The sequence below is a fragment of the Ovis aries genome, chromosome 2 (assembly GCF_016772045.2).
Source record: "Ovis aries strain OAR_USU_Benz2616 breed Rambouillet chromosome 2, ARS-UI_Ramb_v3.0, whole genome shotgun sequence".
Classification (NCBI taxonomy): Eukaryota; Metazoa; Chordata; class Mammalia; order Artiodactyla; family Bovidae; genus Ovis; species Ovis aries.
In genome coordinates this window covers 65,826,294-65,839,822 of record NC_056055.1, presented here as the reverse complement: position 1 = coordinate 65,839,822, position 13,529 = coordinate 65,826,294, and the positions used below count along the sequence as shown (strand labels likewise).

The window sequence follows — 13,529 nt, the reverse complement described above, 5'->3', positions numbered from 1 at the left end:
CTAGACCGTTTGCATTCAGAGCCCACATTCTTCATTACTAAGAATTCTTCATTACTTCATTCTTCATTCATTCTCCAAACTAGTACTTCATTCTTTCATAATTTTTAGTGGTGGAAAACCTTATCTTCTGAGAACTGACCTGAGTTTTAAAAACCAGCACGAGTCATTTGTGACTAAGTCATTTGTTTTTTGAATTTCAGGGACTTGAGATTAAGAGCTGACTTATTGGAAAAGACCCTGAAGCTGGGAAGGATTGAGGGCAGACGCAGAAGGGGATGACGGAGGATGAGATGGTTGGACGGCATCAGCAACTCGATGCGCATGAGTCTGAGTGAGCTCTGAGAGTTGGTGATGGACAGCGAAGCCTAGTGTGCTGCAGTCCATGGGGTCACAAGGAGTCACACATGACTGAGTGACTAAACTGAACTGAACTGAAATTAACTTCTGATCAAAAACACCATTTGAAGAAAATACAGGGTGCTTTTCTGTTGTGATCGATAAATTGTCTGAAATCAGTCCCCTAAACACATTTTGTGCACTGGTGGCTACATGGTAATTACAGTCTCCCCAGGTGATGACTTTGGAGGACTGCTCTTCTTGCAGCAAACTTATGCTCTATACTTGACAGACACTGCATGTTACTGAAGGAAATAATGGCTGGAAGCTTGCCATGTGCCTCTGGGCTTGTGCCGGGGCTCACAGGCAGCATCTAAGCATCTATGCAGTCACTGGGTACACTGCTCTATAATGACTGTTGACCACGAAACCACTTCATCATCTGCAGCCCTTTTCTTACAGGGAGAACTTGCATGACTTTTAATTAATGCATGGTTCCGGAGGATCCACACTATATGTGGTTCAACCCCATACTCTGAATGAAGACTAAGCTGAGCTGGTAACTCTTATGACCTTTTGTGGGAACATGTATCCCTTAAGTGGATGAGGAAGTTACCAAATCTCCATATCCCTTGATTCTGTCTAGGTCAAGACTACCTAACCCTTTCTTTGTTCTCCCAGGTCTTGGTGGAGGTGGCACATAGCATCCTCCATTCCAATATATTGTTCAGAATTAAGTCAGCCATTCTTGGTGAAGAAAATACCATAGTACGAAGGAGGAGTGGATGGGGGAAAGCAGAGAGGGGGCAGAAATAGATATAAGAGGTGGCTTTATTGCACATTTATAGACTGTAACTGGTGTGAACTGACTTCCCCTGCATTTTACGATATGCTTCTTTAAGCAAAATTTCCTCTCCAAACTCAGAAATCTCTGTGGCATGCCTGAGAAGAGTCACCTCCAACTGCTCTACCCTCAACGAATGAACTAACTGTCTCTCTCAACAGTTAGAAGCAAGCTTGTTGGAAAATAGTGTTTCTAGAGCTTCCAAAAACACATAGTAGACTTTTTTTCTTGGCAAAATCTGTCAGCCAAGTAGGGAGGAGTCCATGATGAAAGTTAAAATTTGGATGTGACAACTCTTAAAAATAAAATTTGTGTGTTTCCGAATGCCTCCTTTCAAAAAAAAATATGCTTTTCATATGGAGCTATTCTATTGAGAATATTATTGAATGCAGCTGCTTGAAGAAAAAGCACTTAATTTGGAGGGCAAGATCTCTGTTAGAACAGGGAACTGTTGTTCCAGTCTGGGATGATCATTTCTCCCTTAAATTGAGAGAAATGCTAATTACTTATAGAATGAAATGGAGACCTAAGGGTAAGATTTTTTTTTTTCTTTTTAACCAAAGGAGTTAGAAAAATGTCTCAATAGATGAGAGCCAGAAAATAAAATAACAAACAGTGGATAATGATAGAAAGCTACTTGCTATTATTATTAAAAACAATAGTCACTAGGTATGATCTCATACTAATTATTCTAAAAATCCTGAAAGTAAGGTCTTCTTTCCCCCATTAGATAAAGGAAGAGCAGAGATGCATAGCAGAAACATAATTAGAGCTGGTCACCCAGCAAGGAACTGGCAAAGTTGAGATTTAGCCCAAAGACTAAATTCTCAGCTCTTCGCCACTCCTCTGAAGGGCTTGAAAGAGAACTTGAGAAGTGAATTACAGTGTTCTGATTACCATGGCTTTGTTGGAATGGCCGCCTCCTTGGAACTCAATGGTCCCAAAAGCATCAGTGGGGCTGAGTTGAGTGTGCTTGCTGATGGACCACTTCTCAGACTGGATGTCATTTCGAGAGAGGCGACTTTCATTTTTCTCATTCTGAAGAACCGAGATACTGGGAGTGAGGCCAACATGCTGGCCTATTAGACGCCCACAGCAACACCTATAATGTAAGAGGTCAAAGTGAACCCCTTGTATTAGTGACAACTGGAATATACACTTAAGGCAATCTGCTGGAGAAATCTACAAACTGTAGCAAGCCAGCAAGTCAGTTTTCAGGTGGAAACCATATGCGGCATACCTGACAAATGGTGAACTCACGATTTACGCGACAAATTAATACACTCCTTCTCTGGCCCTTCCTCATTTTGCTCTAGCTGTAATGTGCCTCCCATCTTTCTGAACCAGCCCCCTTTCACACCAGCCATATTGATCAGGACTGGAACCTAAGAACGAAAGCCCTGTAGATTTTTCTCCTTCTCACTCCTCCCATCTATTAAATCTTGCACAAAGGCCACTGAGCAGCTTTAAGGGGAGAATTTTAACAGGCACATTTAAATAAGGACTCTCAATCATATGTGAGTAAGAACCTGTCTTTTCCCAATTGACACTCATTGTCAAATATCCAATTCTGAGAATAAAAATTTGCAACTTAAGTTTTCTTGAAGAAACAAGAAAAAAATATTCACGGTATCTGAAAACAAAATTTGTTCCTTATATCATGAAAACGTTGCTTGTACTTAACTACTAGCACAACTATGACTATTAGCAATAATACTGATATATAGTTACCATTTATTAAATACAAACAGTGGGACATTCACTGTATGGGTACAGTATTATAGTTTTAAAGGTATTCAAGGTTGAAAAGCTGGTTTATATGATTCCAGAGTTTATATTTTAAACTACTTCATTATATTGTCTTTTCATAAAGGCACTTCCAGATATGCATATATTACTTTATCCCAAATGCTTCACACTTTCTATACTTTTGATCATCAGGAAGTAAGTAGAATTTTAAAAATGTTCTTGAATAGAAATCTGAAGGCCTGCAGTCTAATCAGTAATCTGCTAGGAGTATCTCATTTAAAAGTCTCTTTAAAAAAAAAAGTCTCTGTTATTTGCTGTAGCTGAGCATGTTGGTAAAAACTACCCATTTTGATGAAATGCTGGAAAGGGAAACCACACTAAATAAATATAAATATAAATATAAATATAAATATATATATATATGAGAGAGACTGAACTGCACTGCACTGCACTGAACTGATATATATATATATATAAATATAAATATAAAAATCCATTATATATATAAATATAAAATCCATTCTTACAGTGATGAATTCCCTTCCTGACGGTGTACCTGTTATTTTGTATAGGCTCTCAAAGAATTAACTACAGGCATGGCATATTACATGGTGTGTATATATAAGATTGTTTCAAAGATATTCAGTAACAATGAAATCTCTTGCAATGGAGAGTGACTGCTATCATAGTTTTGTTCCCATAACTGCTACTTCGAGTTCTTGCTACATTATAAAGACAGCAAGCTTACCTATGGGGGTCTTTGGTGCTGGGGATGATGTGAACACATTCTCTTTTATAAAAGGCTCTTTCTATCCAGGACTTCTGAGCCTGAAAAAAAGGAAGAGGAAAGGGGAATACAGCCTTTAAGTATTTTTGACTAGAAAGCAAAATTCCATAAACACTTAACAGACTAATATCTCATAAACTGAATTGAAATTGTTGTTATTTCATACATAAATGCTGTATAAAACAAAATCCCTTACTATCAGAATCTGCTGATTAGATTTTTAATGTAATAATATGAGAGTTAAAGGAAAATGACCATAATAAAAACTGCTCAGGTTCATAATGACTTCTGAAGAACAGAAAAATAATGCTATTTACAGAGAAAACGAAAGCTATAGAGCAGTATGTTTGTAACCCTTTAGATAACAAGTATTAGTGGAAGGAAGAAATATACCTAAATAATCATAAAGTTTTCATGGCTGACACTTTCATCAGATTTTCTTTATAGAAAGAAAGAAAAATGGTGAGGAAATTACATAATTCAAGTCCTAATCCATCACCATGCTTTTACTAAAATCCAAATTATCAGTGCATGAATATGGAAGGGGAGAAAGGAGATGGAAACATAAGGAAGATAAATGTCTTAATCACAATCTGAAATTTCACAGGTAATGCCTTTGGAAGGAAAGTAGATGCAACATTTTTTGGCATCTCACGTGCCTTTCACATGAAATACAGCTTCTTAGAATGAACATTGTTGGGACTGTCCACACAGCAGCCTGCCCACTGAGATTAGGTTCCCAGAAGGATAAAGCAAGTTCCAACAAACTGTACCATCTTTGTTCCAAAACAGTGTCCATCCTTCATCCCTTAACCCCTTTCTTAACCAGCATTTGAAACAGTATAGGAGTCTCCTATGAAATCTAGTAAACTACTCAGAAGATTCCTTCTCTAAGCGAGTGGTTAAGATAGAAGTTGGTAGAGTAACATGTAATGTTATTTCCACACGGTGTCATCTTCCATCTAACCCAGGATCAGAACAAAATTCCTACTTTAAAAATATACAGAGAGTTTGGGATTGACATATACACATTACAATTAATATATTTAAAATGGATCACAAACAAGGACCTACTTTCCTGTGTAGAGCATAGGAAACTCTGCTCAATATTCTGTAACAACCTAACTGGGAAAAACATTAGAAAAAAGAATAGATACATGTATATGTATAACTGAATCAACTTGTTGTATACCTGAAATTAATACAACATTGTTAATTAACTGTAAAGTAAAGTGAAAGTCACTCAGTCGTGTCTGAATCTTTGGGCCCCATGGACTATCCAGTCCCTGGAATTCTTCAGGCCTGGTATTGGAGTGGGTAGCCTTTGCCTTCTCCAGGGGATCTTCCCAATCTAGGGATCAAACCTTGGTCTCCTGCACTGCAAGCAGATTCTTAACCAGCTGAGCCACCAGGGGAGCCCAAGAATACTGGAGTGGTAGCCTATCCTTCTCCAGGGGATCTTCCTGACCCAGGAATGGAACAGGGGTCTCCTGCATTGCAGCCAGATTCTTTATCAGCTGAGTTAAGAGGGAAGCCCTAATTAACTATATTCCAATATAAAGTAAAAAGTTAAAAAAATACATATAGGGCCAAAGTGCAAACAAGCTGTTTACTTGGCCTGTCTCAGTGACCAACGTTGACTGTTTCAAGTCCCTGTTTTGTTGGCTATAACGGATACTAACTCTTCTAAGGACCCAAATGGCTGTATAAGTTGTGCTAAGGTCTTCGTCCTCAGCCCCTTAATACTGCATCTCTGTCCTCTTTCACAGTGGAGTCTATGTGAGCATGTGGCACTGAAGGCAGTAGTTGTCTTAGATGCATAACAAAGCACATTTTGAAAGTAGCAACACAGGGGACGCTTGAGGGGTACAAAGGACCAGCATCCTGTTTCAGTCATGGTTACAATCAGGTCGCATAATTTCTGAGTGCTTATGCACTGTCCAGATGTAAAGGAGCAGCCGCTCTGCCGCAGAGATCCTGGGTCCAGGTGGCCCTCTCCACTGTCATACCACAAAGGTAACATTTGCAGTTCTGTTTGTCATTTTGGCATGGAGAAAGATTCAGTGTCTATTCTCAAAGTTTTTCTTCTAAGAAATGTAGGAAAAACTAGTGGCTACATCTTTGCAGCAGAAATAAGCTTAGCAGCACAGATAACCAGTCTTTATCTTCGTATAAAGCCTGTAAGTTAAACTATTCATAGGCTGTGATTTTTTTTCCTAGAAACTGAATACTTTCTTTGATAATATCTCTTGGCAGATAGATGGTAAAAATATTCCTCTCTGGACATCTGAAACCAACTTTCCCTACACCTTGGGGAGCAGAAAAGGGAGAGCATACTTTCACTTTTGGGGGCCCACTTTGGCTGGCATTCAGAAGGATCTTTTGGGAAAGCATCTGGGAATTTCAGGGAGTGCTGATCCATACTCTGAGAGAAAGTAGGAATGGCAGTATGATGGGTAGAGAATGATGTCTGCAGTTAGAAAAGTGGTATGAATGAGACTGTAGCTTCAACAAAGTCACATAATTTCTCTGATCCTCAGTTTTCCTCATTTATAAAAATGGGCACAACCATAATGCCTGAAACACAGAGTTGTTATCATTATTTAGGTAGCAAGTTTTCACTTCAAGAAGAGGAACCAGTCTTACGCTGGTCTGGTACTAAAAGTTCAGATAAATGTTTAAGTGAGAAACACTATTAAATTGCCATAGCAGATCTGACCTAAATTGACTTTATGCCACACTGGAGATGATATGCTCCCAGAAGGCCTGACTGTCTATAGACAAGATATCTAGATATGTATTTAACTTCTTTGAGCCTTTTCTATAACACGAGGATAATCATAGCTACTTTGGAAAATTGTATTAATCAAAGTAGATGATTCAGGGTAAGCATCTGGCACTTAGTAGGTGCTCAGTAGTTAATAACAATGCCTAACTTTTATTTGGGATTTAGCATGTGCCTGGAATTGTGCCTTATTTGTATTATCTCCATGGAGCCTTATAAGAACCCCATGGAGGAATTACTACTATTATGTCGTGTCTGTGTGAGATGTAGCAAATTAGAAGATAGACTTTGAACTTGAGCTGTCTGACTCCAGAGTTCATACTCTTACCCACTCTGCTCAACTGTCTCTCCAAATTAGACGTTATTGGTATTAAAATAACCTAGCTCTGGGCAGGCCTGGGAATGCCCTTGGAGAGGCATGTCTGAGAACCAGTTCACACTTGCACCTTTCCCCTACTTATAGCCTCCTTCCAGTTCCCGCAAATGAAGTAATCAACACTCTACTCTCTCTTCCTCTCACCCTGAGGTCAAGGATTGAGGTGGGACATTAGGCAGACACAAGAATATGAGAAAAGTAAAAGAAGGGGGTATCATTATAATGGCTACAACAATGAAATGTAATCACACAGGACTCCCAACTTGAGAATTTCAAGGGCACCTCCATTATTTCTCTCACTTACAGATCCTGGTTCCAACATGGAAGGCCCTAGAAGCTTTACTCGGATGGCGTGTAGTAAGACTGACTGCATATGGATTGCTAACTTGTTTGTTGGTCTTTAAGAAATTTGACTTGCAAGCGGTTTAGCAACTTAATTACCTTCCCAAAGGTGAAAAGTTACCTCACTGTCAGCCAAGGGATTAAGGATCAGTTTCTACTTCTTATTATTACCAAACTAACAATTTCTCTTACAAAGGCAAAGAAAATTGGGGGGGAGGGGAAAGGAAATGTAAAAATTTCATTCATAATTGAATTGGATTCTTTTTTTGAGAAAGAAAACATAATATATAACAGAAAGAGTACATGTATAACACACAAATTAGGAATTCTACCAAACATCATGTACTAAATAGGAGAAATTTCCTATGCTTTACTGTGGTTTTATTCAGTCTTCAATGCAGATGGATATTAGAATTTTAAAATCATTTTCCTGGCATATTTGGGGTATAATCATGATTTAACTTGTCCTCTAAACTAATTCCCTTTTCCTTTGTTCAAAGGCTTTGAACTACTCTTTGTGAAGCTTTACACTTGGTCTCAACATCCAACTAAGTTGGGTTAGAATGGCTATCCTTGACGTTAGAAAGCATAAAACAGTTTGGACATGCCGTGTTTCTAGTTGACCCTAATTCTCTTCTAATGCAAAACTTCAACAGTGTGCCCGAAAATCTTTTCTTTTAAAACATGCTTTGGAGGATTCTTGTACTCTTAGAAAAGGTGACTGCTATCAGCCCTCAGAAATCACTTTTTTAAAGGTAGAATGGTCACAAGACCATGGCTGAGTTTGCGAAGGGCTATTTTCTTTCTTGTCTTTCTGTATTATCAGTCATCTGTGATGTATAATAAGGAAGTGTTTTTCAAAGGCTAATAATTAAAAGACATTTTTTTCAAAATAAAAATAAGGACATTCACCTTTCAAACAAAGTATATTACCCTCAAAGAATAAAGTACATATGAATTTTGAAAGTCAATTATACAATAAATAAAGCATCAAAATGATAGGAAGCAAATAAAGAAAAAAAATTAAGTTGTTTCATTTAACCAGTTTCAACTGTTTTTCACAAAGACTCTGCTATAAACGTTAGTCCCTCAAACTTCCATGACTCTTCTTACCACCTACTCCCCACTCACTATAGAGTTAACACCTTCTCCAGCCAGGAATCATATCTAAACCTGCCTCCAGAGAGCCTCGGAAACTGCTATGGCAATCCCCCCGTTGGTAGAGCAACTTCACAAAAGGACACCAACCCAGACCAATAATTGCACATTAGAAAAGAAAAAGAAAAAAAAGAGTTCACTAACTTCTTAGGAACAAATTATGAGCAAATTTTTACTACGTTCCTCATTTTGAGACTCTCAGGTTTAAAATTTACACTCTGCCCTAATCAGAACAAAATACCAGAGACTTCAAGGTACTGAACGCCTGTGCTCCTTTTTACCTTTTGCTTTTCCTCAACATCTCCCTGGCAGTCCCTGGGTCTTCCTCTAGATGCCCAGATCCGATACTGGAAAGTCGAACAAGAAGAAAATGAGCTGAAATAATTTTACCTGAGCACTGACTCTGAGTGGTGGCAAAGGCAGTCCCACGAGCAGCTCCTGTTGCTTTCATTTTGCTGCATCTGGGGTTGGTCATCCCGTTAATAATGCTCTTATGACCGCCCACCGGAAAAAAAGTCACTTGCCGGGCTCTTCCCCCAAGAGACGTTTCAAGTAAGCAATGAACTTGGGCAGATTAGCCCCTTGGAATGTGCTGCTTTGGGATTAGCCTCACTAAGAATCCCATGGACATTCCCTTGCAGCCCTCAAACACTGCTTGATTTGAACATCTAATCTGACGCCAGAAGAAAAACAAATCCCCGGAGAGATCGGATTTAACTGGCACAAGTCCTGACAGGCTCTCCCCCCTTTCCTTTTTCCATTTTCAGAGCGAAGCCTTGTGAAAGTGTGATAAGGTGTTCTGAGTTCTGAAAAGTTCAACTTTGGAAAGCAAATCCTTCTAAAGAAACAGTATATTAATGTTCCAAGTGGTTTGAGCACACAAGCAGCATTGTTCGTTCCTCCCCAAAGGATGGAATGATAGCATTTCTTTAAAGAGGAACTGCTAAAAACTTTGAATGTTTCAAAAGAATAGTTGAGCCCCTGAATGTGAGCCCAAGGAGAATAAAGTTGGGGTTTATCAGTGATGTTCCACAACTTCTGAAATGTCAATAAATAATAATAATAAAACTGATCACACGTCTTACCCTGCAGCCCCTCCCCCACAACTGTAACTGTGTGACTAGAAACCTACACTCCCCCGCTTCCCTATTAAAAAAAGATGAGCTGGGACTGTTACAGCACATGGATGCAGGCTGCAAGCAGCGGCTTTGTGATGTGCTTATCTGGGGGTGGGTGGGGCGGAGGTGAAGGCAACTTAGAAGGTCTTGCTCACACAACACAAAAGAACTCTTTCAAATATCTTCCAAGAGTAAGTTTTTTAGAGAACAGTATTTCTTAGATAGATAAGTGAATAAACCGGGAAGAAGAGAGTTCAACTTTCATCAAGGCAAAAATATTTTTTAAAAAGTGAGTATGCAAACACTTCATCTCCAAAGGACTTATCTCTTCTTGCAGATGGAATTCAGAGATGAGAGGTGTGTTTGTTACCAACTCTGTGGGCTGCATACCTGTGAGGACAGTTGCACTTCGAGCTTCATTTTCCCACAGTCTCCCGTCAAAGTGCCTGTATGTGTTACGGGGGCACTCCCTGAGAGTCACAGTGTGAACTGGGTAACTTATTTCTATCTCTGATCAGGATCAGGTCCACAACGTTCTCCCTGCCTTTCTGCAACTTCCAGGATGGATCTTTCAAACCCCCCATCTTCTGGTCTCTCACTTACCAAGGTTTCTCTGGAGATAGCAGGTAACAAATTACTAAATGACTTTCAACTGAGTAAACATTACAATAAGCAAAATGCAAATGAATCATCAGACTGAACGTTAGCATTAAACACTAAATGGAGAAGTCCCTTTGACAGTCTTCAGGAGTTAGCTCCAGAAAAATATGTAATGATGACCTTAATAATATGCATACCCTTACTTCTATGCAGCTGTAACACTCCTCTGCCTTTATTCTTAAGGAATCAACAGAGATGTGAGCACACAAAGGTGTTCACTGCAACATTTTTTATAATACAGAAAAACTGGAAACAAAAATCCCTCAGTGGGAGGCTAATTAAACTATAGTTCATGCTGTTTGATGATCACAAGTTTCAGAAAACTATGTAATCACATAGAGAAATACACATTTTTTCACTGTTAGCTGAGAAAAGCAGGACAAAATTGTAAGTAGAGAATGATTACAAATTTTAAATAGATACAGAGATGGAATTTTTTTGTTTTGCTTTTTTATATTTTCCAAAGTTTTCTTCTGTAACTCTATATTTATAGTCATTACACTATATTCTTTGTGGCCAGAAGACTTCCAGGTTTTTTTCCCAACTGTGAAGCATGACCTATTGATAATGGGGCACAGAGAGAGGGGGAGGAGAGAGGGAAGGAGGGAGGGAGGAGCAGGGAAGGGAACAAAGAGGAGGAGGAGGAGGAAGAGGGGGAGGGCTGGCTGGCCGGCAAGGATCTGAGAGACACTGACCTAGCAGTTGTAGATTATGAGACTAAAATTGGTTACAGATAATCCTATGTCAGAAATATTTGAAAAATTCAGCTTTCTCATCTTCCTTCTTCACTAGATACTACTTCAATTCTTCATCTGACTTGAGTTCAGTCAGATCCACACTGAATCTTGTAAATATTGCCCATGTATTTTTTAGCCCTATTTTCTCTAGTCTTACTTATTTTTTGTTGTTGTTTTCTTTTTGCTTATTTTTCCTTTCTAGAGAGAAATATTTGATAGGGACAAGAATATGAGGCACCTTCCATGAACTTTACACCAAAGACAGAAATACTGTCACCAGAACCACAAGCATTCTAAGTGAACAAGGAAGCCCCAGGTAAACTCAGCACAGCATTTCTTTCCTATAAGGTTACCGATGATCTTCAGGACCCGGTGATTTGAGAAGGTAATTAGTTCCAAAGAGATTTTAGCTCTGGGCCACATTGTCCATGAGGATATTTTAAAAATCCTATTCATTACCCAACAATGCAACTCCAACTCCTGACAGGATACATCACCAGCCTCTTTCAGATGTAGTTTAGAAAGAATATAATTTGAATACTAACAAGAGGAAACCACAAGTGTAATGCAAACTGTGGTTATTCTTCACTCCTATCTTTATGTAATGACAGATGACCTTATTCTCCCAATTCATTATTAAGTAAAATGATCACACTTGAATATATTAAAAAGTTTCCACTGGTACATAACTCAAGTTGAAAAAATGAAATCAGATTCTCTACAAGTATAAACTAGGTTTTGACAGGGATGATTTGTATTTCATTTTTATAAAGATGTACAAATCATTCTATTCTGTGATGTCTACACCTAACAACAACAACAAGAGCATGATATAGAGGAGAGCTCAGTAAACATTTTCTGTAAAGTGCCAGATAGTAAATAATTTAGATTCTCTGTGCGTCACACGGTCTTCGTCACAACACTCAACTCTGCTGTTGCGGCACAAAAGCACTCTTAGGTCATGAGCATGGCGGCATTCCAATAAAACAAGCAGTGGGCTGGAACGGGTGTGTACTAATCAGTCCGTGCAAACAGAGAAAGGGGGTAGCCTGATGGGGCAGCAGGGGAAGGGGTGATGGCCCTAAGCACCAGGCTTCCATGGTACCAGCACTAGCCTTTCTTGGCTCTTCCTCAAGCATGTCAGGCCTCTGCTTCTTCCTCTACGTCCTCAGCTGCCTCTACTTCTGTTTTCCTTTCTACCTGGACAGCTGCATCCTCAGATCACCCACACTTGCTGCATCAGTACACTAGGACGACCTGAGTCATCATTCTCTACTTCTCTACTCCAGCTTCCCTTTCTTTTCCTCAGGTCTTCGCCTAGTCTTTATGTATTTATTGTCTATGTCCGTCACTAGAATGTAAGTTCCTGAGGGCAGTGATTTTATTTTGCTAGTGCTGTCACTCCAACACCGAGAACTATGTTTGGGATGTAGTCAGCTCACACAGGTGACTTAGGGACAACATTTGATTTACTTGATTTACATCAATTCCTCACCTGTAAGATGATGACATCAGATGGACTGGACTCATGTTTCCTAAAGGTGGCACCCAGATGCATTTTTCTTTTAAGAGTTGGATTTATAATAATATGTAATATTTAAGCAATGGCTAAACCTATAATTTAACAAATATTACTGTTTGGAGATATCATATGTTTTCTTTTATGGAGTTATGAAAAGTGAATCCATTAAAATATTTAATAAATTAGATTAAAAATTATGATGGTATCACATAAGCAAGGGAAGTGTGGGAAACACAAGACCAATTTCTCTTTAAATATTCCTTGTTTTTATTCTAATGTATATAGATAAATGTATAGTGTTCTCTAATATTCAGAGCTGCCATTGACCTACAAAGTAAAACAGTGCCAGGGAAACATGGCAAAGCCAGCTGCCTCTGAAGCATAATATCATCAACATGGTTTTCTTAAAACAATCAGTCAGGACACCCCTTGGTCAATACTCTTCTTTGGTTTCCCATCCTCAACAAGATGAGACCAGTGCCTCTGAACTATCTATTCAAGCCGCTCCATCTCCCTCCAATCTTTCAACACATGATGTTCCAGTACACTAGGTTATTGCTTGTTTCCCTAATGCACCATGCTGTGCCACGCTCCTCAACCTTTGAATATGCTGGCCCATTCACCTGGAAGGCTAGGTTCCTGCTTCTATGCTGAGCAAACACCTGTTTATTCTTCCAAACTCTGCACAAAACATTGTATTCTTTGACAAGCTTGGCTGATCACCGCCAGACAGAATGAATTACCACAACTACCGATCCACTTCCATACCTTGCTCACACTTCCATGAGAAAAGTCATGTAATTTTAAAATTATTTGTTTTCATGTCAAAATTTATAACCCCCCACTGCCTGTTTCTGCTACAAACACACAATATTCTGAGTCTATCGCTGCGTAACTGCAGTTTTGTGTCCTCCTGTTTTTAACATTATTTCTGTGGAAATATCAATTTCTCATTTCTAATTAGTCAGAGAAAAATTATTTGTGAGCTATTTATACTAAATTATTTTAATGACTATAATTAGCATATAAATTATTAAATTATTTGTACTAAAATTCACTTTATAGCCTCTAAACTTAAATCATATACTCCATAACATAAAGTTAAATTAGATTAT

The 13,529-nt window shown here is 38.7% G+C and overlaps 1 protein-coding gene across 11 annotated transcripts in view; it reads right to left on the bottom strand.

Moving 5' to 3' along the window:
- Positions 1 to 13,529, bottom strand: part of TRPM3 (transient receptor potential cation channel subfamily M member 3) — a 599,217-nt gene that overhangs the window by 300,422 nt on the left and 285,266 nt on the right. For 8 of the 11 annotated variants that reach the window (XM_042243350.1, XM_042243355.1, XM_042243351.1 and 5 more), the window contains exons 2-3: positions 3,678 to 3,757; positions 2,078 to 2,282 (exon numbers count right to left, since the gene is read on the bottom strand). In XM_042243350.1, coding sequence (XP_042099284.1) covers positions 2,078 to 2,282; positions 3,678 to 3,757 — 285 coding nt within the window. Of the gene's footprint in view, positions 1 to 2,077; positions 2,283 to 3,677; positions 3,758 to 8,658; positions 8,678 to 8,767; positions 8,835 to 13,529 lie in introns of those variants that run through there. The other 3 variants (XM_042243354.1, XM_060409377.1, XM_060409376.1) reach the window with 2 other exon arrangements.